Below are 23452 nucleotides of genomic sequence, written 5' to 3'. Positions count from 1 at the left end.
ACTAAGCAGCTCTATTACCATTTCAAATCTAAACAAGACATACCTCTTGCAAGGCAAATGCCAATACTGATTTCAAAAATGGAGTTCGGCAGTAAAGTGTACGTTTTGAGGCGGAGGCACTTTCAGACTTTGCAACCTAGAATGTAGAAGAGAAAGTGACAGGGGATTGTAGCCTAAATGTGATTGCCAAGCGAAAGAAAGGGAACGCAGAGTAATCTAAAGCGGATGCTCAATTTGAAGAGAGAGATAAAATGCATTAAGCAGGTATTATTTTCTAATTCATGTTAGCTGATAAACGTACACTTTTCCAATAGACCTTTCCCCTTATTACGTCATGGTGCAATGAATTCTGGTACTTGTAATTAAACCCGCGAACATTGGATTATGTTTTCTAAGACTACGGCGATGGTACATTCTGCCGTATTTTCCATGATTTGTTTGATAATTTGAGCAAAGCGCGTTGAATAACAACAGAGCTTCGTCTGATCGCCGTAGAAAACATACACAAATGTTCGCGGGTTTATCTACAAGTACCAGAATGCATTGCGCCATGACGTAATAAGGGGAAGGTCTATTGCTAGGCAAGAAGACGACAGTATTGAGACATTTCAAAGCTAAGTTCGTTCATAGTCACAGAAGAAAATTGATTATGATTTGTGCATAAGAAAACTAAAAGTCCATGTCAGTTAAGCGGTAAATAATTCACTTGTGTTTATCTGATCGCAAAAATCTTGTTTTAAGGCTTTTAAGTCTTAGAAATATCAAATATTAATAATAACGTCATGTAAAGAGCTCCGATTAAAAGCAAAGTTGAGGTACCTTGCCATTTCCTCCAAATATGGTGATTTGCAATCGAGCAGTGGCTTCATGCACATCATACAGTTTATCGAATTGAAAGCCAAGAAAATATTTGTCATTGGCTTCATTCTCGCTAAAAAAGGAAATGCATTACGCGTTTACTGATTAAGGGTAAACTGGTACAGGAATTGGGGTATTTTTGGCATTCAATTTGTTTAAATTCGAACTGAAATTCATTTAAAAACAAAATGACATATTTTAACTGCAATAAAGCTTATGGACATAAATAGCTCAGAATGTGTTGGGCAACCTAATTGCTATATCTGGTAATGATAATTAATGCAAAACGAGTATTCAATGAAACTGGAACAAAATAGAAAGTTCGTTTAACGATCAAAGCATTATTTAGAAGATACTAATTAATGCTTAATGATAATTAATGCAAAACGAATATTCAATGAAACTGGAACAAAATAGAAAGTTCGTTTAACGATCAAAGCATTATTTAGAAATTACTATAAGTCACAATTGTGATAGCCATCATTCGGAAAAGTAATAAAAAGTGCAGAGTTATAAAACATCATGAACAAGATAATTCATTCAAAAAATCCAAACTAATCAAATACATTTTTAAAAAGAATGCTTTGCAAACATATTCCTGGAAACATTTCTAAATATGCCCCCCCCCCCAATTTTTTAATCTGTTACGCGGAGAAAAATGGTCTACCTTTTTTAACGAAGTGACAATTAAAAGACGTAAAAAAACAGGATTCTCAAACACAGTGCTCATCAAAATTGAATTTAGACAGCGAAGCAGATATCTTCTGTCACTATATTTGACATCACAAATCAAATTGACAGTAAAACTAAACTTTGCAGTAAGATTTTTCAGCAAGAGGGTTCAGATTGTTTCGGGCTAGTCTGCTTCGCTCTGTTAATCCACTGAGTTACAAGATCCAAAATCACGATATTTTGGAGCAGAGTTTACTAATTTTGTGAATGCGGAAAGAACGTGTTAGTTAGATGCTTGTCAATATTGTATCATTTTGTTCAAAACTTTCGCAGTGCAAGAAAAAAGACAAGAGACATTTTTGGAGCAATGGTGGCGATTGAAACTGGGCCTTGAAACTGTTTGACCTCTGGAAAGAATGGCATTCTCTTCGAAGAAGCTCAATTCATTTGAAAAATGACATAAGAGGAAACTGAATTCTAAACTTTCCAAATATTTTCAAGTGAAACATTCAGTCTTGTGCTTAAAATACAATGAAAATTTAGACCAAGAAGGTGACAAGGCAATTATTTCTCGAAATATTTTTCAATCGGTCCAACTCTGTATTGCATTCCCAATTTTGTCGTCAGAATATATCGTATAAAATTACCTTGGAATCTCAGGTACTTCTTGTTGTGGAGATGGCTCTGATATGGGGGACGGATGCTTGGGAGTAGGGTTTCGTACCGGCAGAGCAGCTGGGGTCGGAATTGCAGGTTTCGGTGTCGGGTCTCTTCTTGATGACGCAATTCTTATAGGTGATGATGAAACTGGCAGAGGAGTGGCGGGTTCAGGAGACTGAACAGGAGTCTTCGGCTTTTTCGCTTTGGTTTTCTTTCGCACCGGGGGACTGTCTGCTCTTGAGATGATGGGTCTTCTGGGCTCAAGGGATACATTCGAAAGTGGAACGACTTTGTGATCCTAAATTTAAAAAAGCTGAAGCTTCATCTATCTATATTGTATTAAATAAAATCAAATCTGGAACACATAAAGGTGCATCTAGAACTGGTATTTTGGTACAGGTCAATTAAACTCCATGGACATAAGGATTCCAAAGTGAATTGGAAAATCTGTTCACATTTTGGTCATTATCATTGTACTCTGAGGAGTGCCAAACTTCATAAAGGACAATGTGAATTTCTTTGAAAAACTTTCCCACTGCTGGGTGCCATTTTAAGATATACGTACCAAATGAGGATACTTGTAAGCTTTTGTTTGTTGCGAGGCTAGTACCAGGCCTTCTTGTGACTCTACATCTCTTGCATTAATTAGTCGATAGTACAACTCACACCCATCCAGCTAAAAAATATTGTTACAGATGATTGCAAAGAAAGCTAGTGATACTGCTAGCAATATTGCAAGCACATTACAGTTAAATGTATTCATCAATATCAGCATAGAAGTCACGTAAAACTGAATAAGCAGGTGGCTAGCTGAAGAACTTTTGGAAAGTCATGTTTCAAACAGGCGAAAGCTGCATTGCATCGTTGCCATCAGTAAAGAAAGTAAATCGGACACGCTTTGCTCTTTTGTCTACCTGATTGTGCTTCACTGCAAAGACTTTGTGATATTTCCGCTTCAAGCTACAGCACTCATTCAGACTAACTATAGATTAGATTAAAAGAACCTGAAGTAGGACAGTTGGAATCTGTAGTTCAGAGGGAATCTCTACGTGATAGCCTACATTTTTACCTTATATACAAATCTCTACGTGGGAGCCTACATTTTTACCTTATATACAAATCTCTACGTGAAGCCTACATTTTCACCTTATATACAAATATTTACGTGGGAGCCTACATTTATATACGAATAAAAATTGTAAACTCATTAGTAATAATACGGCGAGGCAAAACAACGTATCCATGAATGGAAGGGTCATACCTGTTGCACTGCATTTAGTTGAGCTGCAGTCAGCTGTGGTGCCACTGGAGGCACTCTTACAGGGATCTTCCATCTAAATGAAAAATCTCATTAGAGAATCTGGAAACGCGAGTATAGAATAAGATCTAACTCAGATGAAAGAAGGATTTTAAGAAGACCCATTCAACCTTTTATAGAAATTTTTTAAAAGTGATACCAAACTACATTAATTTTTTGTTGAGAAACAAAGCTCAAGATTATATTTCAGTTTGTCAATATTTTTGTTGATTTTAGTACTACAAGTTTCTTAAAGGATTCTTAAATACCAAATTCTTAACAGCAAATCTTAAAAACACAAAAATGTAACAAAATAACATGAAATAGAACAATGAATCGGTCGCCAAGATTTCAATTGAACAAGAAATAGGTGCATGATCGTTGAAAAGAATAATTTCCATCCTGGCTTTTCGAGTAGTTTCTTAAGGTCAAGGGTAAGAGCTCAATTTCTTATAGACAGTTGTTTATAAAACAAATGCGTGTAGGACAGAGCCATTACTTTTCCTGCAAAGAGTCGGATTTTTCTTGCTGGGTGCGTTTTTATTCGGAATGATAAAAGCAGCTTCAATAACATCAAGATAAAATAAAATATCTTTATCTTGTTACGGCAAACCATGGTTTAATAATCAAATGATCACTTAATCATCAGAAGTATGATTAGCATTCTTACACATTTCAGATACAGAGACATTAAGCCCAACTTTTGATAGACTGTAACGGTGTTCACAAGCCTCCTTGTCAAAAACTCCATTATTTTTTAATAACTGCATTGATAATTGTTATGACAACAAAATAACAGTAGAGCTTCTGACCTCGTGTGAAATGTAGGCATTAAAAAATCAGGGTTGAATGATCATTTATGTAAAAAACATGAAACAAACTTAAGGGGACTCATTAAGCTCATTGATCGGTTGGGTGATAACGAACTGACCCATAAGACGTACTACTTGCACAAGGGTAAATAGGAAGTTGATATGTTGAAAGTGAAGCCAAGGCCAAGAGAAATGGTAATTGTTACATTTATCTATAAGTGCAGAGCCTCTGTTGTTGTTTGGAAGGGAAGGGGACCTTACAATTCAGAAGACGATTACAAAATCATATTGACAAGTGTAAATGGCTAAATTGTTTGCACATGAAATTTAATTTTGGAGCCTTAGAAGTGTGGTCGCAAGAATTTTTCTCTTGCCCTAAGACACTGACACCTAAAGAACCGTTGGGCAACGCACGTCAGAGTGGAGAGCCACCTTTCACAACAGGTCTATTTTTAATACGAGTTGCTAACAACAAAACAGTTATACTGTTCCTTGAGCTCACGTTCATGACACAAACGAAGTCTTCAAGTGGGCTCCAAAACCCACAACACCTACTTATATTGGATATAAAACAGTTATTACACATATCAACTTCTGCATTTGGCAACAAAGCCCAGAGGGTACTAACCTTTCTCTTCAACATGACGTATTTGAAATATTAGCTGCCTTTTGAAACATTCTGAAGGATCTTTTTTCACGCACAAGCATAAATCCATACAATGCTTTAATGAAATTTATTTTTGCAGTGATAGTCCTATCCAAAGGGGAAACGAACCAGAGCGGAACGAAACAAAAAAGAACAGGTACTAGCAAGAAAGTAAAGCTTTTAGAAATTGCACAGCTATTGCTGTGGCTTTGAGCAGAAGATACCAGAAGTAAACGTTTCGCAGTAAGCAGTAACCTCGGCTTCGCGGTAGCTCACAATAAGTGATCTCAAACCGAGGCTGAGAATTCCTGTCAGATTTCCTGACACCAACATTTAGTTGTTGCCTTTGTTTTTTTTGCCTTGAGCATGATTTGGAAAGCCCATTCGTTTGCAAAAGCAAAAAAAAATGCGTTAATTTCTATTCAAAGGCATATTCTTGGCAAATGCATGAAAATGTTCTACATTCGCGTGAACAAATCTTAAGGATTTCCCTTCCGTTCCCGCTCATACCGAATATCGGATAAGGAAGCGTTTATCCGCATCTATAAACCTTGGATTTAGAAATACCTTCCAGCGATGACTTGACTGAAACTATCAAATATGTTGACTTGACTCCACCCGACCTCCTGCATAGCCTCAAATACAACGTCTCGTTCACTGCCCATTTGAACTTGCACAACAACAGTCAATGATGGCAAAGGGAGGCACCTACAAAGAAGAGGTCAGAATGATGAAAACCCCCAAAATTGGTAAAAAATTTGGTAATAAAAAGATTGACTTGATTCTTGTTGATTGATTTTCTTCATTGGTTTAGTTCAAAATCATTCGTATAGTGTGTTTGAAATAATTAAGAGTATCTTTATAAAAGGGCCTTTATATCACTCTTAAAATGGATTACGAAAGAAAACAAACAAATAAAAGTCGCTATTGGCTACACTGTCTTAACTGGTGTTGTATCATTGGCTACACGGTGCATTAGAAATCTTATACAATTCATGAATATTCAGGGTGTCGATTTGGTGTTTGGGATTACACCCGTTAACACCAGAAATTCGAGTTCTATACTAGATTGTTTCATCCAAGCCCCTTCCAGGCTTTGACCATCCTTTCAAATTGGCCTTCTCCTCTCTTTTTTACCTTCTCGCATTTCTTTCCTCCAACCCAACCCAACCCAACCCAACCCAACCCAACCCCCCCCCCCCCCATTGCTCATAATTAAGACTCAAAACGCACATGTCCACTGCTTTTATAAAATTTGCGACCGGGTAGAATATTCTTTTCAGCAAAAGCAATGGCTAATTAAACACCTTTTTATTGCTGACTACGTCTTATTAGCAAGCATTGCAAAGATGCCTACAGTTTCAGGTTGTTACCTTGGGAAGATTTGCTTAATTCCGAGAATCGCGATCCGGCCGGAATATCTTGCATAGGGCATCGCATTGTCATTTGAAGGACTGCAAGGAACGGCAGGTAAAACTTTCGAGTCGGACACAGCCTCGCTTTCTTTGAACATCGTAACGACGATTCTGCATTGATCTGTAGCCTGTGTTATGCCGCAGATAAAATCCCAGAAAATCGCGAAACCACTTCTGAAAACGAAATTTTGTACTTTGCGAAATAGAAAAATAGATAAAATGAAAAATTTTAACGAAGAAACGCTTACCATGAGGTCATAAAAACGTACCATGATGTCATAAAAACGTACCATGAGGTAATTTTACGAAACAAAGACAACATTTTAAAACGCGTCATTTTACACGAACTCAAACATTGGCAACACTAGGATTTTCTTTAAAAGGCATGAATTGATACATTGGCAATATATAGTTGCAAAATATTGGATTGAAAAATAAGAAGTTTATTGCGTATATAGCGATGCTTTAGAACTCTCGATATTGCTGATAAGAAAAAAAATGCTATGCTATAAAAGGTATTGCAGTATTATGTATTAATCCCTTCTTGCTATCTCTTCTTTAAACATATTTCTTCTCTTTGAAAGCACATCTCGTCTCAAAAAACCAGGAACAAATACAAAAATACCCTCTGATATGACACCAAGTATGTTTTTGCGATTGTTTATCTAAAAACATCAACATTAACCTTTCCGTCCTTTTTTTACAAAGCATTTTGATCGAGTTGTTTTATGACGTCATAGTTCGAATTTATAGGTACCTCATATCAGGAAGACCAGTTTTGCAAATAAGGCTGATCACAGCACAAAATAATCTCCCTTTTTAGTAAAAATGATGCAAAATAAAAACATAGGAGACAATAATCTTCAAAGACATGAATCATGCATGTCAGGAATTAAACAACAAATTTGATCATGAAATGTATAGCTGCTGATCTTAAACCACTCAACCTCTGTCATGTTTAGAATTTATTAGAATGAACCGAAAAATTTCTTTAAACACAGTCAATAATGACAGAGCTTCTTTTGTTCCTTTTTTCACCTTTCACAATTTTTATACATAACTTTCCACTGCTGTACTGCTGGTAATTTTCAAAATCAATGAATCGTTTATAACTTTCACATCAAACCTAAACAGTAATAAATCTCACCCTGGGTCGTAAGGCGCTGGTTGAAATGCCTCTTCTGTTTTTTCGTTTGAAATTTGATACATATCCTTCTCCGACATGACCTACCAAGTTGAAAAAATTTTTTCTTTTTTATATATTCCACTAAAGGTTTACAAGACAAGTTACCTATTACGCTACCTACTAATTACTCAACAAACATTACAACGACGTTGATACCACGGGGAGCAATAGATCATGACAACCCCGTGGTAAATTAACATAGAAAAAATAAAAACTACCAGGTGAATCAGGAAAGATGCACCAATGCCGCACCTGAGAGCCACCATTGAAAAAATTGAAATAATTCATGCAAGAATTAAAAAAACGTATGCAAGAACCACCGAGTTTTAAAAACTGGAGATATGGAAACTGGTAGGCAAATGGTTGCCTGCAAAAAAAACCTCCCTTGGATAGGAATATTTCAGTTCACCGTTCATGGGATGTTAGATCGAAATAACTTGAGTTCAAAATGCACTTTCAGACAGACACGTGAAATAAGAATAATGATTTTTCATGTGATGATGCCATGTTGACTATGATATGGCAAAACAGATGCGCAAATTGTTCTGTCATAAAAAAAAGGCATTTCAAAATTTGGCAAATTGGTTGAATATTTGAATATTCTTTTTAAAAAGCGCCTCCTCAATTAAATGGCTTGGTTGCTCCTGAAAATGCTTGCATTTTTGCAATTACACTCTCTCAGAAACGACACAAAATTGTCAGTGGGAACAGACTTGGCTGAAATTTTCACGCAACACATATTCTACATAGATAAATTTCATGATCTATTGCAGCTGGTAGACAATAGCTGGAAATACAAAACAGTTTGAAATAACTACACAAGAAACTCTCTAGATCACTACTTACCAAGCTATGTCGTTGTTGCGATTGATTATATTGAATGGCCGGTAGCTGAGGAAGGTTTGGCACAGGACCCCTCAAACTCTGCAACTCGTTCTTAAGCCTTTCAAGTTCTAGTTGTTGCCTGTATATCTCAGCCTCCTGTCTCATTTCCATTAGTTTTTTCTCGTGGAAATTACCAATATCAATGTGTGGCACCGATCGTTCTAAAGATATTATTTTAATTTAGAAAAGAAAATAGAGCGACCGAAGTAAGACGATGCAGGCAAAAAAAAAATCGATGTTTAATGTCTGCTAAAGTCATCAAATTAAGATCAACAGTTCTTCACAGTTTTTCACAAAGGGGTGCAGCTCTTCGCAAGAAAGGCAAGACGTTCTCTAAGCCCATGGAAGTCGTAGTCAACGAAACTCTTAGAAATTTCGATTCGAACATTTTGATTTTCATTTAAAATTTTAATAAACAAAAGAGAAAAACTAAAAAGAAATAAATTCTTGTTTTTCATGTTTTTTGAATAAAATTTATAACAAGCTACCTTAGTTGATGTCTTAGAACTGACAGAACTTGTTGACATTGATGCGATAGCAAAATCGTGACAAGCAAAAAAATCTCTATTACATGTACGAAATAAGAAAAACTGTACCTAATCGATAAAAAAAACTGAAGAGAATATTCTTTTACCAAGATTTTTTCAAAATCGACTTATAAGTTTTCTCAAAAAGCACTTAGCATCATGCTTTTAATAAGAATATAACTTATAAGAATATTGAGACTTTGAAGCCACTATTATAATTAAGAATAAATTAAGAAAATAGCCAGGCTCATACATGCAATGCAAATTATTCATAAAAGTTTTCCCTACAGCTTTAAAACTTCAACTTAGATTTACAGTAGCTTGAATGTATGTTAATCATACCACTTTGAAAGCTTTAGATTTTCTTCCTTTTTAAATTTTTAGAGAAAATATGAAAGTATTTCTTAAAGAACACATGTCTGAAGTTATTAACTTAGTTATTTTTCGATTCTATTCTAATGACGAAAATTAGTTATATTAGAGTAAAGTCTGATTTTTTCTGATTGAAAATGATATCAAATAAGGCTGTTCTATTAGCTCAAATTACCATCGAAAAATAAATTCCAGACGTATTAATACTCACCACCCACTTGATTGGACCGATACTCTCGCTGCCTTTCCTAGGAGCAATGAAAAAAACGAAAATTACATAATAAACTATCATAAGGTATAGCGAAACTGGTATGATTTTGAATAAAGGTTATTAAAAGATACCAGGTGGGTTTTCGTGACATCTCGATGTATCTACTGTCAATTTGATAAACAAACTCATAACCTTATGAGAAAGTATCAATTATGATTCTTTATGGACATTGAGCAAGAATATAAATATGAGTTACATAATATTAAGTGTATTAAATAAATAGACAGCCAAAAACGACACAGAAAGTCAAAATGATGTAAACAACTTAAAACAAAGAATACCTAAATAAGTATTTTCATGGTTCTGTCATAATGGAAACTTTTACTCTTCTTACAGTCAATGGAAGACGTTTAGATGCAGCCAAAATATTCCGAGCATGGAAGGCGCCATAAAGTATTGAAATATTTTCATTAAATTAGTACAAAGATGCCGGTCCAAAAAACAACGTGAAATTAATGGTTTATTTCGAATGTCACCCAAACAAAATAATAAAACTGAAATATGCTTAGTTTTCATTCGACATACCAATATTTTTTTTAAAGGTACAGTCGATTAAATAATTTCCGTCAATTTAACGATGGCGAGCTCGGATGGGCTGAGATAGATAAAACTAAGTTTTCCAAAACCTATCATGATTTTCTCTTCGCGGTAAATAAAATGTTTCACTTTCAAGCCATTCTTTTTGTATAATTGTCAATAAAATACACGAGAAAGCTTTATATTACATTTCAAGTTTTTAGATGAAATTAAAAATAAATTATTCACATTCCAAATAACAAATAGAAAAGATTGCGCAAATAATTTTGAGGAAAACAGCGAAATAACAAGCACTAGATAAAATAATAAAATGACGTCTACACATTTAAAGAATCTATCATTTCTGACAAAAACTTTTAATATATTGTGAACTTATATTTACCAAAGAAATTCCAGCAGTGTCTGGGTTAGGAGCAAAAACTCCTAAATATTTCCTGCCCAATTATTAGGTAATGGTAGCAAAGAAGCCGTTTTCCTTAGGGAACGAGTGGGAGCATCGGGTACAGAATACAGGCAACTTTGTTTTCTGGGTGCAGAATACAGGATACAGCATGAAAGCAAATTTCCTTGAGAAAAGAAACGAGCCGGTTCCTTCTGTCAGTCTCAACCATGGTCGAAATTAGGGGCACAGTTGCAGGTACACACCTTACCCCAAACCCGAAGTTTCTGAGAAATTTGGGAAAATACGCTACGTTTTTGGAAATTGTCGGAAAAATTTTATCTTCGGCCCCGTGAAGAGTTCCACTCCCACTGCGCTGAAAAATGTGAAACAGAGGTCAAAAAACCCTTATGACACCTTTTATCAATAAACAAAATACGTGTTACCTGGTTAAGAAATGGTTATAAAAGAGCACAAGGTGTGGCCGGAGTTAAGCATTATATTTTATTTCTTTAGGGTCACTCTCCACACAGTTCTGGGCCTAAGATACGACTCCTTTTGGACCTCTTATTGCAAATGCTGCTTCAAGGTGACCCGAATAGTGTTGTATTGAAGCAAAGCTGAGCTTTCGGTCTCAGTGGATACCTTTCTTTTCAGGGATCATTGTAAAAAATCGCATTAGATAATCTCATCTCGGATCAGACAATCTTTTCCCAATCATTAAGTACCGTAAAAAGACTGTTATCATAGCTGCAACTTGCGTCTCGACGTTAAATTCCTTGTGGCTCGGTTCTTTCCTGATCGGGTTTTCATGCTTCCGGACAAAAACACCGTCAGACCGTCTTATGGTCGGCTGTCCGATCTTTATATCTTTCAAGGTATAGATCACATTTGACTATGGAGTGCATGCAATTAAACTGATTATCCCGCGTTTAGAGGGGGATTTTATGTGGACAAGACGGCGCATTGTCTAGTCAATGCAGCCGTGGGTACAAAGAAAAGTTATGGCGTCAAAAGAAAAGTACGGTTTCTCAAACTTGCAGGACATGACCACCCTAGGTTTTTATTTAGATTACAATTTTCTTACAACAGGCAATAGAAAGATCTTCCTCTAGGGCGGTTGAATTTATTTTTCTGTAGAGTATCTGCAGCCTATGTCTTCGCTGCATTTAAAAGGGGTACTTTGTCCGGTTAAAACAGTATACTTTGATTTGGGCCTAATGTCCATCGGCCCAGTGAGACAGTTAGCCCCACTGCGCCCAAAACTCTTTTGAATTTAGCACAGCTACGCCGAATCATTAAAAAGAAAAATAGTACGGACAGGGAGCTGCTTGTGACCCGGAAAGACACTGCAAATGCTCCTTTTTGGGGCGGAACTCCTTTGTGAATGAGTGATAGACTGTCTCGAAACATATGATCGCTGAGCAATTTAGTCAAAAATGGAAGCATTTTTCCAGCCCCAGGGTATTATAGATAAACACAATTTTGATAGCGCCATGTTTTGTAAAGATTATCCTAGTCTGGCAAGATATCATTCCTGCTGAGCTGTCAACTACTCATCTCAGACGAAGATTACTAGCTGCCATCTGTTTATCCCTCGCACTTCAAAACATAGGATATTTATTTCCGTGGATATTTTAGCATCAATTTACAATCTCGTTCTGGCTTTCGTCATCCTAAAATCCAACAGAAATGTTGGGCACAAGGGGCATGGGAAAACCAATGGTCCCTTTGGACTCAGCACGAGACCGGGGTGGGGTGCTTTTTACATAATGAAATGGCATAATCCAGTTTCTGTTCCTAAAAACTAACTTTTAATTTATCGACTAGCATTAAACTAACTGAAACACGATCAAAGAACGATACATAGCAACATTGCAACCACGAAAGTTAATAGATGAAGAAAAGGCATTTCGGTGTAATCCGATTGCTGGGGTTGCTCCTTTGGGCATTTCAACGAAGCTAGACCTAGTGATATATAAACATGACCTGGGAGTCAAAAGATCAAGCGACGAATCTGAATGAAAAACCGCAGTTTGGTTAATACCATCTTAAAACGGAGGCGCTTCTGCCCTTCTGTGTCAACAGTGACAAGACGCCAGCATCGGAGAATGACACGTAATTTTAGTGGAAGTGTAGTTATTGCCAGAAGTATCGATTCAGAGCACCTGAGGCATCAACCGTCTGTTCTCTTTCTAGCTTAATTCCTATCGAAAACTTCAGCTCATCTTTAAGCTCTTAAAAGATAATTTTCTTAATTTCCAAATTATGAGCTTTGAAAAAAAGCATAACAGTGGATTGTGCGCCAAAATATTCCATGCACAATCAGGTACAGTACTTAAAGCATTGTCAATTATTCATACATCATTTTAACATGCAGTTTGATCAGACACGGCCTGTTTTGGTAAACAAAGTAGTAATCGCAATCCAGACTCTCTGTAAGCTTTACAAAATTAGAGATGAAGACTTCGTTTAAAGTGTGTTCTCATAAGAGCTTCCTGTACTGGGACCACCAAGCAGTTCTGATGCAAACCGTGCATGCTTCCAGCACGCCAGGAGGCGCACCATCCACTTAAAAGTTCTGAGGATCCTCCACAGCTTTTGCTTCAAGTGGAAGTTCCGACCGCCTTGCTCAGTAGTGAACCATCAAAGCACGTGGCACGAATCATGGTGATCAGCGACACTACGTGGACGATGACATTACAGGACAATACAGCACTCTCTATAGATAATCTCAACGGTCAAACTCGATGTTTCGAGCCCCAAAATCAAGCTTTCTTTCGGATCCCTGTGTTTGTCTTGCTTCTGTATATCTAGCAAGTTTTTTGGACCCGCTGGCTGTATTGTCGGTTGTTAATGTCCGGGCCGAATTCTGGCATTTTCACCAGATAGCAAGAACCAGGACTGTATTTGCTCCAGCAAGCCCCTAGCCTGAAACAAACGCTCCCTTTGAACACAATAATGGAAATTGCATCTATAAAACGCCTCATACACTGAAAGTTGCGTTCATATTAATAATAGCATGGAAACTTCTAACGACTACTTTTCTGCCTAAAAATGAAAACCCTTTGTTATTTAGCTGTCACATTAAAATCGTTGATTACTCGATTGTCATCAAGCAAAAATTAAACAAGCTATGTGTTTAAATTTATCAAATTTATCTCTAGACCAAACAAATTCTGAAAATACCAACATAATATTAATTATAATACTTTCTTTGTCTAAATATTGAATCATTTTAACGATTTATTTCAACGATATTATTTTGTGCAAAACTAACTAGTCTGATTGTTAAATGGTTAACCTAAGTAACATCTCAAGTAAAGACTTGAAATTCCTCCATCTATTTGACTCGTCCTCTAACAGACACGTCACTATAGTTGTCAAACATTTCATGAACGTTCAGGGAATTTATAAAAGGAATGCGGTATTGGGACGTCGAAAAAAGTTCAAGAAAGGAGACAATGACAACTTAAATGTTTGGCTAAAAAACAACTGAACTTTCTGCTGGTTGCTTTCAAAAACAATACAGGAGACATTTAAGTGATATGTGAAGTTAAAAGTTTTTGTTGCAAATGCTTTTTTCTCTTTTCAGTTTAACTTCAAAAATAGCAATAAAACAAAAGGCTTTAAAATGTTACTTTCAAGGTGCTTTAATCGGCAAACACGCTGCTTACAAAATCTAACTTTGTCTGCCCATACCTTTATGGAATAAGTCCTGAGTAAATAGAGTTAATAACACAACTTGGTTATTGTTAGTGTCTTTTCCTGGTCAAACACGGGCGATTTCGATCTTGTCTCTATCCATTAAGGGAATTTGCCTTGAGGTTTCTGCAGACCCCATTAAAATCCTATGTAAACGAATGCTTGCAGATTAAGCCAAAGCAATACAAATTCACTCTCCAATCTGCATAATCTAAACCATTTCCATGTTGGGAAAACAGAAGCAAGCCTGATAGGGTTTGGTTTTCGAAATCCTAGTGGCAGCCTTGGAAAAACCGCTCTTTGGATCATAGGCTTTCATCTTCATATAACAAGATACACTTTTAAATTGCTAAATATGAAGTTATTTAACAGGCGCCAGACTTTGCAATGCTTAAGAGAACCAAAGATTTATTCTCGGGGCAGCTTCCATTTTTACATGGCGCCACAAGTAAGTCAAACAAAATAAGCGGCTTCAGCCTCCGAAAAGCAGTTCCATTAGAGTTGTTCACCTAAAGCAAGCACAATATAGGATGAAACAGCTTGGCCTAGAATTGAAAGATATTACTTGCCAAGCACGGCAAAGTATAAAACAGCTTATAACAAAATGGAATGGACAGGATAGAACGGGACAGGATAATATAGGGTAGAATAGGATAGGATGAGATAGGATAGAATGGGATAGGATATGATAGGGTAGAACAACATAAGATAGAATGGGATAGAATAGGGTAGGATAGGGTAAAATAGCAAAGAATAGAATGGGATAGAATAGGACGGGATATGATAGAGTAGAACAGCATAAGATTGAATGGGATAGGGAAATATAAGATGGGATAGCTTAGGACAAGATAGGATAGAATAGGATATGAATAGGAAAGGATAGGATAGGATAGGATAGGATAGGATAAGATAGGATTAATAGGATAGGATAGGATAGGATAGGATAGGATAGGATAGGATAGGATAGGATAGGATAGGATAGGATAGGATAGGATAGGATAGGATAGGATAGGATAGGATAGGATAGGATAGGATATGACAGGATAGGATAGGATAGCTTAGGGTAGGCCAGGATAGAATAGGATAGGCTAGGAAAGGATAGGATAGGATGGGATAAAATAGGGTATTTTAAGCCAAAATAGGGCAGCTTAGAGTAGCAAAAGATAGAATGGCAAAGTAAATTAAAGCAAATCAAATAGTAGGCAGACAGTAGCCACCTTGGATTGAGATAACCCCATATACTCCTGTATCGTTATGTAGAACTAATGCAAAAGAGAAAACAAAAAAATGAAGGACATCGTTTTCTGATGGTTGAATCACAGGCTCTTACCAATCTCGATTTAGTAAGAGAAGCAAGTCACAAAAGACTTGGTACGAACAATTCTTAATACAAAAACAAAACGAATTCCTAGGCGAGTATATTTGTAAAACTTGTTTACATTTTCTCTGACAATTCCATTCATTGAATTAAGATTTCAGTCATCTTTCAATCTTCTGAGGTTTTCCTCTTTTCAAAATCAAATTACCAAAAGAATTAAAACTGTCCATTTTCCATTTTATCCTTGCTGCTTCTCCCAATTCATTAGTTGTAGAATAAAGGATCATTGACGTAGAATTACCAAGAATATCACAACAAATCAAAGAAGATTTAATATCTGCAAGGATGGGCTTAGTTCCAACATGAAGCAATCCAAGTTGGCAAGTTTATCTACTTAAAAGAGGCTTTAAATCAAGATTAGGTTAACCCTGAATTAGATTCATTTCTTGAACTAATTTCAGTCGATTGAAGCTTTTATACTTACTTCCCTCAATCAAAATTGTCTTTTGTTTATTTGGTTTCTAAGTTTCAAATGAAAGACAACTTTAGATTTAGAAGTCAAGAAAACAATGTGAAGTGAAAAACATCCTTCAAAGTTTTCTAATCAAAGTAATGAGATTTTAGGCCGTGCAGATATAATCAACAAGCATAAAATCTTCCCACTTCTGGTCAATGAACTAAAAACACCAAGAGAAAAGTACGATACGGCTCGAAGCAAGCCTTCAGCCTCGGTAGAGCAACGATGACGACGAGCACAACTCTGATTACGAGGCCTCAACAATCCTTGAATAGTGTCTATATGACGAAACAACCGCTTTTCCGTTTAAATGGATTGGTGTAATAATGTGTGTTTAAAAACAGGATAAGAGAAAGGATTCAATTTCCTTCATTTCAATGATAAAGTTACATGTTTGCAAATTTAGAAAAATTTGGATAGTTTTACAGCCTTGGCAACTAAAAATTTAAAAAATAAACATGCCATCACAGACTCTATTTTGCCTTTTAGTAAAAAAGTCCCAAAAGAGACAAAACTGAGTGGAACATACATTCAAAGACTCCAAAGAAGACAAAAATAAAAAATCCTAATAAAGATAAAAAATGAAACATTCACTCAACAAAAAAAATTCAAACGAAACAAAATGCAATGGAACATGCATTCAACAAAAATCCCAGCAAGGACAAAAACAAATGACACATTTGCTCAACAGAAAATCATAAGAAAAGAAAAATTGAGTGGAGAAAATGTTCAACACAAAATACCAAAAACATTTACCCTATAGTTTTTTTACCATAACGGTTTAATACATCATTGAAACAAGCAAAAAAAATTGAACATCCCCTCCCTTTTCCGCGATGTTATCCAGGCTCTGAAATACTTCGGAATCACAACACAACCAAAAAGCAAATATTCTCATAGTGCTCCCACTGTCTCCAAGATGGACAATATAAAAGCACAATAGGCTTTTCTGGAATGTGCAAGAAAATGGCAAAGAATATCTATCCGCAAGCTTAGATGACTCTAAACACCAAAGACTAGCTATAACACTTTGTTATATTTATAAATCAATCTATTATTAAATAATGAGCATTTCGGCAGACATTTAGAGCCTTGTGAATTCCATTCACTAGACTTCGGGTTTCTAGCAAAGGTGCCTACCCAATGAAGTTAGAGTCAAATTAATAGGCCAATGTATGGTTAATATCCGGCTCATTCTTTTGCAAAGGTAAATACAGTTTTGTATCTAAGCTACCTTTCAAACCAGTTGTTATTCGCTGCGCAATTTTTAAGAACAATGTTTTCCCAATCCACAATATGTGCAGACTTTGACTTTGCAATTAACTTCTCATTCAGTTAGAACATCTTACCGTTCAAGCAAGGTACATTGCGGCTCTCGTATGTTTGTACTAAAAGCAGGCCGCTGGAGGCAAACTATATACCAATATTGCTACCCAGCGACTTTTTAATTATAGTGTCAATACAGACGGTTCATAAAAGCACATGCACATAGTAAAAGCAATCTTTCCCATAAAAATTAAGACGTATATCTAATAGATTCTTGTAAACACTATTATGACTTATATGTCTCTGTAGTACGAGGAAAATCTGTAGTCCGAGAAATAGTAGTTTTATCATTCCTTATGAGATGCTTAAGGAGACTTTCATGTATCCCAGAATATAATACTGTGTCAATGTAACATTAAAAAATGCATTTATACGAAACATTTCACACAAAGTGTTTCAAAGCCTATCCGTGAATGCAGATGACATTGGTAAACTAGTTTATCAGGAACATCCTGCACATATTGCGCTCACACAAAATTATCTAATTGAAAAGGTATATTGCTAAGTGAAACTATTTGCTTTAATTTGAAGATACTCCTTTTAAATGCAAAACCAGAAGCTCCAAAGGAACCATGGTTTGAAAACTGACCTCAAAAAGACATTTAGATTATCCTGAGGCAAGAATAGTGTCTGGCATTTAGTCCCCTAAAAGTACGCCATTAGAAAAAATACGCTAAAAAGAGAATCATATTGTCTTGCTAAAGGCAATCGACATAAACTAAGGTGGCTAAAGCCATCTCTCAGTCAAAATTGGCCAATCAGTAACCGTAATACCACCCATACGTTAGCATCTGTCTGTTGCCTTTTATGCGTGCAATGGGCTTGTACGATTATGCATGCCCTTTAAGAACATGAATTCGAGGTACATTGTACCCTTAGCATTATTCCATAAGAAACTTCAAATTGAAAAATAGAGAAGATGTCATACCCTACTGACTTTTAGAATTTGTAACTCCTTCATCAGTGACTCATTCGTCTGCTGGGCTGTTTGAAGTTGTTTTTGAAGCTGTTGCACCATTTCAGACTCTTTCTCTAGGAAGAACAACACATTATATGGTACTACTACTTATTGTTTTTATGTGATATTAAGTGTTTCTACTTTAGGTACAAGATATGCAATACAAACAATTGGAAGCTAGATCAGTTCAAAAAAAAGAAGTCAGTGAGAGGTCAGTGATAGCAAATAGCTGTCGTACATGTTAAAATAAAATACGTTTATCGCTTCGTAGAACTACAAACCGCATAAACAAACAAATAGAAACATTTTAACTTTCCAAACAAACATCTTACAATACAATTAGAGTTAATAAGAACGCAAGCAGCAAGTCAAAAAAAGCCAACAGTGAACAATATTCTTCTTTCTTCATCTTCTTTTTCTTCAGTAAACACCATTCGAATGAAAACTGCAACTTTATGGGCATGTCAGAAACTGAAAACCAAATTCAGAATCTTTCATTCGAGAGGTAATAACCACAGCTAGCCTTTATCTGACTTGGATGATTTGATCCACACATAACGGGGAGGATGCTTAGGAGCAGGCACAATTGACTTCTATGCTGTAGATCATGTGATTAAATCCAGACGCGAACTCATGCCTGCTATTCTACAGCGGCACATGGTTACCCCTTGGTTATACCTGAAGAGATCGGTAGCTACCAGGTACATCTGGTTGGGGAAAACGCCAACACAGTGGCTAGGAATAGTAAACGTTGGGTATACTTATCGGGTTTTACAACACAAAATTATAGCTGATTCTTAAAAACAAACCTGTGTTTCTGTAGTGTCTACTTCTTGAAGAGGGTTGTCTATTTCTGTAAATATCACTCTCCAGCCCATGAAAGAGTTCAAATATTCGAACATCGTCACCACCATCTTCCATGTAACGCCTCTTCAGTTTCCTGCCATTGAAAATATTTTTCAGCTAAGTTGTGATGCATTCTTTACTAAATGGTTACACTGTATATGTAACAGATTCAAGTCGAACAAAACAACCAACAGGAATTGTACTTTGAAAGAGACACTGTACTATAGCAGAGAAACTTTTTTGCCAGATATCACTTGTATGACATTTCAACTTAAAAAGTAAAGCAATGTGCATAGTTTTCACAACATCTATATTTCCAAAACACAAACACAGTTTATTCTCCATAAAACAGTTTTAAAATGAACTTAGCAAAGAATACAGGAGATTACTGCACCATTTTAAGGATTAACAGTTTACACAATGTTTTAGGCATTTTAGACGATGGTGCAGTATAGGATAAGAAGTGTGAATAAGTGAGAATAAGAAGTCGAAAATAGGTATAAATGATGACGTATATAAGACAATAAATAATTCACCGTTTACATCTATTCTTTTTCTGTTTTTATTTCTTCATTTATAGCTGTCTTATGAACATGGTAAGAATAAGAATTGCAGTTTCAACTTAGAACCACCCTCTGCCTTTTACACTAAAGCATGTACAGACTCATTTTCTCAAGAACCATGAAGTGTCTCATATACTTGTAAAAATAATAAGAAGAAGTTTACCAAGAGCAAAGTGTTATGAACTAAGAAAAATGAAGTTGCGAAGAGTTGAAAAGGCAAAAATGGAATAGATCCAAATTTGGGTAGCAGAAGATGCCATAAATTGCTGACAAAATGAAATGGGATAGGAATGCCACGTAAAAAAGCATCCCATGGTTCAGGGATCAGACTTGAAAATCAACTACAGTACTGTCAATTTAACATAGTCATTGGCCTAGATTAAAAATTCTTTACTTTGCAAAATCTAAATGTTTTACCTTATATGAGCTAACAGCAACCCGGTGTTATCATTTTCTGATGAAGAAGGATGCAAGTAGTATTCCTTTCCACCGTTATGTCTAAGAGACAAGAAGATAGGCATTTACATTATGTTGAATATAATATCTCCTACTATTATTCTTTCAAAACATAATTCCAAAATATCTAATGATATTAAATGGCAAATAACTCCAAAACAGATTTTTGGATTATATTTATTAAAATGTCATAGTAAAACCCTTTTCACCCATTTTCAATTATCCAGGGAAAGAGGCCTCGAAAATGTTTCCAGAACCTGATCTTGAAGAGCACTTTGGTCTTTGATGTATACTTTTCAAATGTTTTGTGCCAATCGTGACAGCTCTGATAAATGTCTAGAAAGTAATCTGATCTGCAGCAAAAATGGTTAATGATTTCCAGATTTATGTATTAAATTCAAAAATATTTTCCCATAATGTGTTCATTTTTTCATTATTCACATATTCAGAACATTCAGGCCAAGGGTTTAGGACCATTGCTAACCTTGATAAGTGCTGATGTTTCAAGATGGAATTTTGGAGATCCTCCAGATGAGCCTCCTAAAAATAAAAGTTTCATATCACAGCAAAGATTAACATCACACATATTTCACACTCTGCTCTGCCAATTACCAAACATTAATGTTGGAGCTAACAAAGAATTGAAGATAGCAGAAAACAACAGATGCAAAAACATGGACACCAAAAATTTCAAATTCATGGAGTAGAACAGGTTAAACTTTTGAAAAATTGCATTTGATATGTTGATTATGTAAATTTAGCTTATTGGATGGGTAAATTATCAACAGGAATCTGGTATATTAGTTGGTTTATTATCTACCATTGCAGCATTTCTTTCTTTTCTTTCTTTTTGAACAAATTGTTGGTTGGCTTGCTCATTCAAAATTTTGAGCTGTTTATCTGCAGATCCTCCATTTCCATGAATTCTTGCAAGCTTCTCTTGAATTGCTACATAATTCAAAAAAAGGAAAATAGACTTAAAAGAAACATTATAGGCAATAAATGAATTACAACTTTGCACTTCAGTAAATATTCAAGTATATAATATTATAAGTTGACAAAATTGGTTCTAATGAACTCTCTATCTTTCTAATAAATATTCAAAATTTAGACAACATACTTTTTAAACAAAATTCTACAGCCTCAAAGAAGCTTTTTATAGGGAATCTAGCTATTGATTTACAATGTTTCATAAAACTGACATATTTCTACAATTTTTTTAACACATACCTCTTTTGTGCTCCTCCAGTTTTCCTTTCTCTAGTTGCAGGTCTTCAAGAACAGAACTAAACTTCATGCCTACATTTAATTGATTTAGATTGCCATAACCATTAGAGGTTGGTCTTCTAACTGTATCAGCTGCCTAAAATGTACAGAATAGGTTTCAAAACTAACACTGATGTGCAAAATGGTTTGGCTGATTGTTTTTTTAAATTGTTATACGTTCAATTGCATATAATAATAGTCCATATCAGACCTGTCAAGTTTCAGTTTTGAAAATGATTCAGGTTTGAGTTTCAGTTTTGTGAAAAGGAAGGAAAAATGTTTGGGCTGCCATAGGCTCACAACATCAGGGATGGGTTCAGAATGAATCCTAACTGCCACAAAAGTGGGGTCCAAGTTGTAGCTCCAGAAACTTTTCCATTACCTCATCCTCTAGTTTTTCAGAAACGACACTTTGAGTAAACGCTTGTAACAGAGATCCCTTTCCAGGATACCAACATCATCAGTCAAGTAATTACATGAAAATAACTCTGCTCTGGAGGTGATATCAAAAACACTCTGGAGTCACTCTGTAGAGGATTGTTGCAGTGTAACCGCACCAACCTGATATACTTTAAAACCTACTATTTTCTTATTGTTTTCTGCTTTAGACAAATTGCTCACTAGTGAACAATAGTGATTCTTGAGATTTTTGGCTGGCTGTGTAATACCCAATGAAAATCATCCTAACAAACATTTTTGTATTCAGATGTTATTCTTTCCCAAATGGTTACATTGAGATGGTACTTGGATGAACATGCTTTGACACTTTTCTCCGTCTCTGAATTTTCAGTGTTGTTTTTGTCAATTTTGTGCAGTTTTTATTGAGAAAGAATTTAAAGCAATACCTAACTCATCACCAAATCACCAAAGACATCACCAAAGATTGCAAAAGTGCACTGAATTAAGAACCAGAAGTGCAGAGAGAGGAATGAGGGCATAACTGCTACCCCAAATGTCACTCCAAAGAAAACTCACCCCTCTCTGTTGATTAAGGGAGATTATGCTCCTCTAGTACATTTCCAAACAATTTACTGTGTGTCATAGTTGAGATATAGCTAACCTGTGTTTCGTGAATGGAGGAAAAGAAATGAGTACATTGAACTAGCTCTTTGATAAAAATGACATCACCTGACCTGTGTGGATTTGCTGTTATCAGGTCATTTGCTATTCTTTGTTAATACTGAGGCTTTTTGCTAGGATTTGGAATAAAATATGAAAAAAAATTGAATAAACCAAGAGCTTTATTGCAGAATGCATGAGAATTTTGCTTTGGTGCCTGTGAGCTTAAGGGTAGACCAAAATATGTCTCAGGCAGAATGCGTGTCTTCTGCGTGTCTTTGTCTTTTTAGTGTGCATGTCACACAGAATGTGTGACACTTGGTAGGTCTGCCATTGATTATTAACCAGGAATGAATGGTTGTTCTTTTTCTAACCATGAATGGAAGGGTAAATTTTTATTAAAGCAAATCTTTGGGTCCTTGGTAAGTGGAAAAAAACATTTTCTTGGATCAGTCTGCAGAGTATGGCTGTTCCATAAAAGATATTTCACATGCAAAGTGATTTTATCTACATAATTCTGCTTGCAAACCTCCAATAACAAAGCATGCAAACATAAATTTTCCATGAAGAGCAAATTTGCAAAAACAAGAGCTTAGATTTTACCTCTTTATATATATATTTATATATATAGAATTGGTGCTGTTTGGACTCTCAAAGGAGTCAGCTTGAAGAACAGATTACAGATCACTAAGGCCGTTGGTTGCATAGTCAGAAAAGTATGGATAAGCTCAAAGCCTTCAAGATGAAATGTGACAGAAGAATGATGAATATCTCGTGGAAGGAAAAGAAGACTAATGATTTTGTATGGAGAAAAGTAACAGAGATACTATGCAAGAAACCGAAATTAGTAGGAAAAATCATCAAGCGAAGTACTATGGCCACCAGATGAGAAAAGGAACGATGGCAAAGGTTTTGATTGAA

The 23452-nt window shown here is 35.7% G+C and overlaps 1 protein-coding gene across 2 annotated transcripts in view; it reads right to left on the bottom strand.

Annotated features, from left to right (window-relative positions):
• Window positions 1–23452, bottom strand: part of LOC135695131 (uncharacterized) — an 80038-nt gene that overhangs the window by 54400 nt on the left and 2186 nt on the right. For both annotated transcript variants that reach the window (XM_089109636.1, XM_065214113.2), the window contains exons 2-17: window positions 21437–21569; window positions 21027–21154; window positions 20691–20746; window positions 20168–20248; window positions 19151–19281; window positions 18312–18415; window positions 9542–9578; window positions 8393–8592; window positions 7508–7587; window positions 6319–6534; window positions 5513–5653; window positions 3452–3524; window positions 2756–2866; window positions 2178–2488; window positions 820–931; window positions 44–136 (exon numbers count right to left, since the gene is read on the bottom strand). In XM_089109636.1, the coding sequence (XP_088965762.1) occupies window positions 44–136; window positions 820–931; window positions 2178–2488; window positions 2756–2866; window positions 3452–3524; window positions 5513–5653; window positions 6319–6534; window positions 7508–7587; window positions 8393–8592; window positions 9542–9578; window positions 18312–18415; window positions 19151–19281; window positions 20168–20248; window positions 20691–20746; window positions 21027–21154; window positions 21437–21503 (1941 nt within the window). In that variant the 5' untranslated portion in view covers window positions 21504–21569. The remainder of the gene's footprint in view (window positions 1–43; window positions 137–819; window positions 932–2177; window positions 2489–2755; window positions 2867–3451; window positions 3525–5512; window positions 5654–6318; window positions 6535–7507; window positions 7588–8392; window positions 8593–9541; window positions 9579–18311; window positions 18416–19150; window positions 19282–20167; window positions 20249–20690; window positions 20747–21026; window positions 21155–21436; window positions 21570–23452) is intronic.

The sequence above is a fragment of the Rhopilema esculentum genome, chromosome 8 (assembly GCF_057945365.1).
Source record: "Rhopilema esculentum isolate cy_ngs chromosome 8, ASM5794536v1, whole genome shotgun sequence".
Taxonomy (NCBI): Eukaryota; Metazoa; Cnidaria; class Scyphozoa; order Rhizostomeae; family Rhizostomatidae; genus Rhopilema; species Rhopilema esculentum.
This window is presented reverse-complemented; position numbering and strand designations above follow the sequence as displayed.